At 35.1% G+C, this 7013-nt stretch overlaps 1 protein-coding gene across 1 annotated transcript; it reads left to right on the top strand.

Moving 5' to 3' along the window:
- On the top strand, window positions 3851–5379 carry LOC109231859 (E3 ubiquitin-protein ligase CHIP-like). Its single transcript, XM_019397481.1, has 4 exons — window positions 3851–4242; window positions 4325–4392; window positions 4479–4542; window positions 5066–5379. The coding sequence occupies exons 1-4, from the start codon at window positions 4126–4128 to the stop codon at window positions 5303–5305; spliced, it is 489 nt and encodes a 162-aa protein (XP_019253026.1). The 5' UTR covers window positions 3851–4125; the 3' UTR covers window positions 5306–5379.

Raw genomic sequence — 7013 nt, 5'->3', positions numbered from 1 at the left:
TTCATGCAACCCAAATCCAAATCCCAAAACGTTGAATAAGAGGTGTTTAGGATCCGGGTGCATTTCATGTGACGTGATCCCAGAACACGCTCTTAAACGGCGTTCACTTTCGTAAAAAACAAAATAAACTAAAAGCGGTAAATAATCTTAAAATTGCACTATAGGTTTAAATATGTATAAAAACCAGATTTTAGCCATTTATGATAATTTAAGCGACCGTGCTAGAACCACGGGATCTGGGGGTGCCTAACACCTTCCCTCGGGTCAACAGAATTCCTTACACAGAATCTCTGATTCGCAGACTCCAATCAGGAAGTCGAATTTTTCCTCGATTTGGGATTTAAATTAAACCGGTGACTTGGGACACCAAAAGCCAATCCTATCCCAAGTGGCGACTCTAAAAATAAATAAACAATCCCATTTCGAATAATGTCACTTTAAATGGAAAAACTCCCTTATACATTTATCCTTCGGGGTAGGTGTGTAAAAAAGGAGGTGTGACAACACCCGCTCGTGCGATGGTGGATACTGGAGCAACTCATAATTTCGTGACTGAGGCTGCCGCAAAGAGACTAGAATTAAAGCTTGCTCCAACCAACTCTCGCGTCAAGACCGTGAATGCCGAGGTACAAAATGCTCGTGGGGTAGCAAATGGAGTTGGTGTCAAATTGGGAGCTTGGAAAGGTATGACAAACTTTGCCGTAACCGCTATGGATATCTTTGACATCATACTGGGGAAAGAGTTCTTTAGACATTGTCATACTTTGATCGACCCCTACCTCCAACATTTCTTGGTTATGGCGCGAGAAAGAGCTTGCATGGTACCTACAGTGACTATGCCACACAGACAGATCCAAGGGGGAAGAATAATTGCATAATTGTTTTATGATTGTACTATGATGTGCACTGATTAAGGGGGAATGCAGATTCGGGGATTCAGGGGGAAACTTAAGGTCTTTCTGGTTCACTGTCTGGTTCTGTGTGGCTCTTTATGGGATTTTCAATTATGAGTTTGTCATAATCAAAAAAGGGAAAATGGATAGGTTACAAGTACCTTGTTTTATATTTTGATGATCTAACAAACTTACTATCAAGAACCAGATAGGGAACGTGTTACATATTCTCAAAACCTTAAGATCGAAAGGTCAGTTTGGGATATGGTTCAACTCTTCAGAGTCGAAGGAACAACTGAGGGAACGGGTCGCTACCAGCTCCCGAGGTAACTGTACAAAGTCAACTCTCCAGTTGAAAAAGTTGCTGCCTGCACACGCTACAGTACAGGAACAGTGCAACAGTCAACTTTTTGAGGAAGGCTTTTTACCTACCTTGCTTACATCAGTGTAAGTGATGTCACACATGTATTATTAACATCAAGGAAGGTAAAACAAGAATCACTTGAACACTTAGAGAATTCACTCAGCTCTCTCACGTGATTGATCAGCCAGCAAGCAATTCTCAAGTGCATCAAGAACAAAGAACAAAATAACTACGGACCAGTTCCCACATCAAGTTATTGTTTGTCCTTAGTTGAGTTGTAACTTTGTAATAGTTCTTCAAGTGTAATTCCTACTTAGCTTGTTTAGAAGTATTCTGTAGGAAACCCTTTGTAAATCTTAAACCCTTGTGTTTGAGTCTTGGCTAGAGTTAGTCGAGTTGTAAAGTCTTTGTAATAGAGTTATTACAAAGTGGCTTGTATTAGAGTATTACAAGTTAGTGAGCGATTAAGAGGTTAATTCGTATGTTGCATAGGCTGTAATCTAAAAGTTGCTCAGTAGTGAAGTTGCAATCCTACAAGGGTAGGTCGTGGTTTTTAATCCCGTTGAGCTGGAAATTTTCCACATAAAATTCCTCTTATCATTTATTTACTGCAGTGTGCGTGTGTTCTGTTGAACCTAATAGAGAACCTGATTCTCTATAGAGTTTGGTGGACTCTTAAATTCTGTCAAGAAGAGTTTTGCACATAAGAAAATGAAACCGTTTCAATCTGAAACTTTTACTGGTATTTAAGTAATCACCATCTAATATATATATACACACACGAACGGTTCAGCAAACTAACAGTCCATGTAGTTCTTCACACCTAAATGCAACAGTGATTTATAGAGTATATAGTGATGATGAACAACATGTTAATTTATTTAATGAACAAGCAATCGAATATTTTTTGAAAACATCAGTGCGAACATGAAATTAGTCATGAACAAGAGACAATGTGAATACCGGATCGATATTATGAGGTGAATGAGTCGTGTTTTCTGGTGGAAAAAAGAAAATGGACTGATTTTGAGGGTGAAAGAGGCGGGTATGTCCGTTAGTTTTCTAACAGAAGTGAGTATTTTCTGTTACTTAGACTAAAAGTGCTTATGTTTTGCAAACTCAGAGGACAAATGGTGCTAAGAGTCATATTTAAAGGACAAAGTTGAACCTACCCTTAAAGATAAGCGATAATTTTGGCTAAAAACTCTCGTTTTTCCGGACAAAGTTTGCATTTTTAGTCACTTTTATATTTTTGTTAATAAAGAGACAATCTCTATTAGCCAATAGTGAGGATGAAAAAAAGCATAAGCTACCTCGTTCGTGCTCCCATCTTTCCCGCTGCCATCTTCGGTGGATGCGCCCCTTCACTTAAAGGCAGATAAGGCACTAAGCCAACCTTTTAGATTGAATAAAGTTACTAAGCTAGTCACCTATACATCATTCAGTATAAATCAAAATTTACTCCATGACTAATCTTATATGAAAGAAGAGATCTATTGCTAATAGAGAAACTATCTCAAAGAAGAACAAAAGAAGAATAGGAATGATGAAAAAGAAGAAAATTCAATATTGGATGCTAGAAACAAAAAGTAAAAGACAAAAGCTAAATTAACGAGGAATAATCTGGAAATATAAATTTTTGGTAAGGATCTTTTTGTCTTAAAAAAATTTAACTTTATGCTACTGTTTCTTGGAAGAAGCTAGAATTTGTAGTTTATTGCTTAAAGTAGAAAAACTGATTTTACTTCTTTCTCTTGATCAAACACCATAAAATTTCAAAAATTATTTTTTTTTTTGACAAAAAATGCTTTTGGCCTCCCATAAACTTGGTCAAACATGCTTTTCTTGGGATTTAATATTTTTATTTGTTAGATGATCTAAGCAATATACATGGCTTAAAGTACTGATAAATATTGTCGCGCGAACAACTTCACTAATTAAGAAAATAGTTAAGCAACCAACATGAGTAGGGGTGTTTGTCGGTCAGTACATTACGATATTTAGATATTTCGATTTGGTAATTTCAGTATTTATTTCTTTATACCAATACCATACCTAATTTAATTCGGTGTGGTTCGTTTCTCCTTTTAGTTTCAGTTTATTAGGTTTGATATCTTCGGTTTGTTCGGCTCGAATATTCAATAATGCATAAAGCCATAGATTGTAATATTCTTACGTAGTTTATTCACAAATACGAAAATGAAATCATTATAATATAGTGGGAAAAAACCAAAAATGCTTAACCTAGACGGAAAAAGGTTGAAACGTACGTAAGCAACTAAAGTAAAAAGGGAAAGGTAAAAAAGGTGATAAAGTTTAAAGAGAACTCTAAAAATAACAGTAAGTAAAATTTAGAACTTTAATATTTATGTTATAATCAATAATATGAATATTATGTAACTTAATATGTATTTTGATACTGTATCGATATTTTGCTATTTTAAATACCGAATATGGCATGTATCTAAAACTAATACCTAATACCGAATACCGAATACCAAATACCAAATATCTTGAATTTTCGGTTTCGACTTTCCCTAAACGTGGGCAGTTTCAAAATTGGATTAACCGGCAGAATAGGCTAGAACTATCAAATGACGGCACTACGATAGGTCATATTATCAATGCTCCCGAATAGTCAAATTAATTATGGAATGTTCCTGAAACTTCGCGAGGGAACGGATTCTCATGTCGTTTTCACCAAAAATACCCCTTGTTCACTTTCCCTCCCAAAAACAATGCTTCCTTCTTCTCATTTCAATTTCAAAGTCATATCTATAATCCATTCGTGATTACATTAACAAAAAGTAGTCCATATCTTCAGAGAATTTTGTCCTTGAAAAGAAAGATAGGGTTTCGAGTGGAGAAATGTCACCAATAGTGGCTCCCTCTGCGGCGGCCAAACAAGCGGAACAACTGAAACAAGATGGCAATAATTACTTCCAGAAAAATCGATTTGCCGCTGCCATCGATGCCTACACCGAGGTGAGAGAGCTCTATTCTTTTTTGGCTTTTAAATCTTATTTTTCATCCATTTATTTTCTAAATTTCTGAATGGATTTTATAGGCTATTACTTTGTGCCCTAATGTTCCCATATATTGGACCAATCGCGCTTTGTGCTATCGGAAACGCGAGTACGTGCTCACAACATTATATTCTTTTGGATTTTTTTGTGATTTCTTATGAATGTTCATTTGTCATCGTCATTTTTGGTTTATAGTGAGTGGACCAGAGTAGAGGAAGATTGTAGGGAGGCTATTCTGCTCGATCACACTTCTGTTAAGGTCTAACTACTTGTACTATTTATGAATTCACATTGGTGTTTTCATGATTTCATCTAATCTCTCCATCAACGTTCATATTTCCTTTTCCCATTTTTTCTAATCTGTGATGATTACAATAACTAGCTTGAATCATGCCGCAAATTTACTGAAATAGGAAAGGAAAGGGATAAGAGGTTTTTTGCAGGACGTCTCAGCCTGAGCATAAGCTGCTTGTAATGAGCATTTCTTGCCATTTGTCAAAAACAATACTGGGAAAATATTCACTGGAACTATTATTATTATCATTATTAATTCTTGTTATTTCTGAGAATTGTTCATTAGTAAATTAAGTGTACAAATTGAGGCACCTGTAAGTTCAAAATTTTTGAAATTAAATTTAGCTTGTTAGAGTGTCGATAGAACCCTAAATGGAATCATGTTTAAATTGTTTCAAATCTCTTGTTAATTCTCTGAAACTTTTAGCCTTTCTAAACTTGTGGACCTAGAAATTCTGAGCTCTCTAAAGATAATAATGATTTGACAGGCGCACTACATGCTAGGTCTTGCATTGCTACAGAAAGAACAATATGCTGAAGGAGTAAGAGAATTAGCAAAGGTAAGGACACTTGTCTCTCTGAACATTTATTTTCCAAATTTGTGTATGGATCCCAACTTTTTTGCAACTGTGGCTTATAGTAGTAGTTGTTCTATGTTTTCCTCTGGACCGGTCATGTATTACATAGCAATCATGCATTACCTGTTATATGTTCGATGTATTTCTTAGTTTAAGCAGCAGGTTTTAGCTGTTTATGAAATCAATTGACTTGACATTCATTTTTTCAAGCAGGCTTTTCTTGTGCTTCTCTTCCTCATGGCATTATTACTTGTCTTTTTTTTTTCCACAAAATCAATCTTCATGCATTTAATTTGTATTCAGATTTATAGTGAACTTCTATATTACTGCTCATTTTTTGTGTGTTAGACTTTTTACATAATGAAAGTTAGTAGGCTTATTTGGTGGAAGACTAGATTTCTGAACCGTTTATGGTTTCTAATGTATTAGTTTCAGACTCTTTCTGAAACTGAGTTGTGCGTGTCATCTTTGCGCAAGGGCAAATCCAATCCTCTTTTTCTTTTTCAAATTTATTGGATGTCCCTGAAGGAATGACTCTTTCAGTCTTTCTGACATATTTAACTTAATTTCATGAACGGCAGTTTTACCTTTATGCTTTAACCTAAGTAATTACTCCAGCCAGTATATTTTATGTAGCACCATCTCTTTATTAGTCCTTTCCAAAAAGAATGACACCATTTTGTATTTGAAAAGAAAGTAATTTTAAATTTTCTATTTTACCCCTAACGGTGTGCTTTTAGCAACAAAATCTCATCCAATTTAAGACCGCAAGCTCCAAAAGTCTTGTTTTCTTTCTTAAACTCTGTGTCCAATCAAGCTACATCACATAACTTGAAACGGAGGCGGAGGCGTATATAGAATTTAGGATTATAGTGCTTTGCATAGATCCTTTAACCTTTCACCTAAAGTATAGCGCCACACTAATAATTCTGTTGAAAACCTAACTTTGCATCTTTCTTGTTACTACTGGTTGATCATCAGTGGTAATATATTTCAGGAGTGCCTTTTCTAAGCTTTCTTAGAAATAGCTACTCCCTCTGTTTCAATTTCTTTGAACGTTTTTGGAGTACAAGGGTCAAATTAACTAGTTTTTTGCCTGAATTCGGGCATAGATTCTTTAAGTTTTTTGAAATAAAATTTACATATCTAGAAACTACATAAAAAGTACTATAAGTCACAATAGATAAAAATTCAAAATATTTAAATACTACTTGCAAAAAACATGGTAAAAGAAAAAACCTTGTTTGACTCCTCAAATAGCAAAAGGTTCATTCTATTTGAAACGGAGGGAGTATTAGACAAAGAACAAGGAATAGATGGACAAATCTTGTGCAAGGATTATACTAATTTATGTGTTTGTAGATTTGATTTTTTCTCTTTCTGGAAGGTGGATTGTACTTGCTCAGTTGTACATTTCAAATGGCATAATATGAATATATTGCTGGAATGCAATTTAAGAAACCTAAGATGTGCAACTTGGAAAAGTTGAAAATACCAAACTAAGTATTGATTAAGTTGGCTTTCAAAGGAGAGGTTGTTGTAGCTTGAATAAAGTCAGTTTTAAAGAGTAGGTTGTGAGCACCTAGATGATGAAAGCTGAAACTAATGATGCACTTTAATTGATCCCACTACGGAACTGAAAATTTCCATGAGAAATATCCACAAATTTTTTATGTGAAGCTAAGTAGCCGATAGTTAAATTGAAAGAGTTTATCAAAGGAGAATTACAAAATACTAGGGGTTAGCTCAATTGGCAAAGGTTGAGGAACTTGTGTCTTAGGTCACATGTTCGAGCTCTGTACGAAGCGAACTAACTCTGATATTTAAGTGGAGAAGGGTAGAGTGGCGGGCCCATCAT

This window comes from Nicotiana attenuata, chromosome 8 (genome assembly GCF_001879085.1).
Source record: "Nicotiana attenuata strain UT chromosome 8, NIATTr2, whole genome shotgun sequence".
Taxonomy (NCBI): Eukaryota; Viridiplantae; Streptophyta; class Magnoliopsida; order Solanales; family Solanaceae; genus Nicotiana; species Nicotiana attenuata.
The sequence above is the reverse complement of the archived record's forward strand: the minus strand, read 5'-3'. Positions and strand labels throughout refer to the sequence as shown.

Excerpts from the sequence above, each read along its gene's own strand:
- LOC109231859 (XM_019397481.1), top strand. The coding sequence starts at position 4,126 with ATGTCACCAATAGTGGCTCCCTCTGCGGCGGCCAAACAAGCGGAACAA. Across the intron at positions 4,243-4,324 it reads CCATCGATGCCTACACCGAG|GCTATTACTTTGTGCCCTAA; the intron begins GTGAGAGAGCTC and ends TGGATTTTATAG. Across the intron at positions 4,393-4,478 it reads TTGTGCTATCGGAAACGCGA|TGAGTGGACCAGAGTAGAGG; the intron begins GTACGTGCTCAC and ends TTTGGTTTATAG.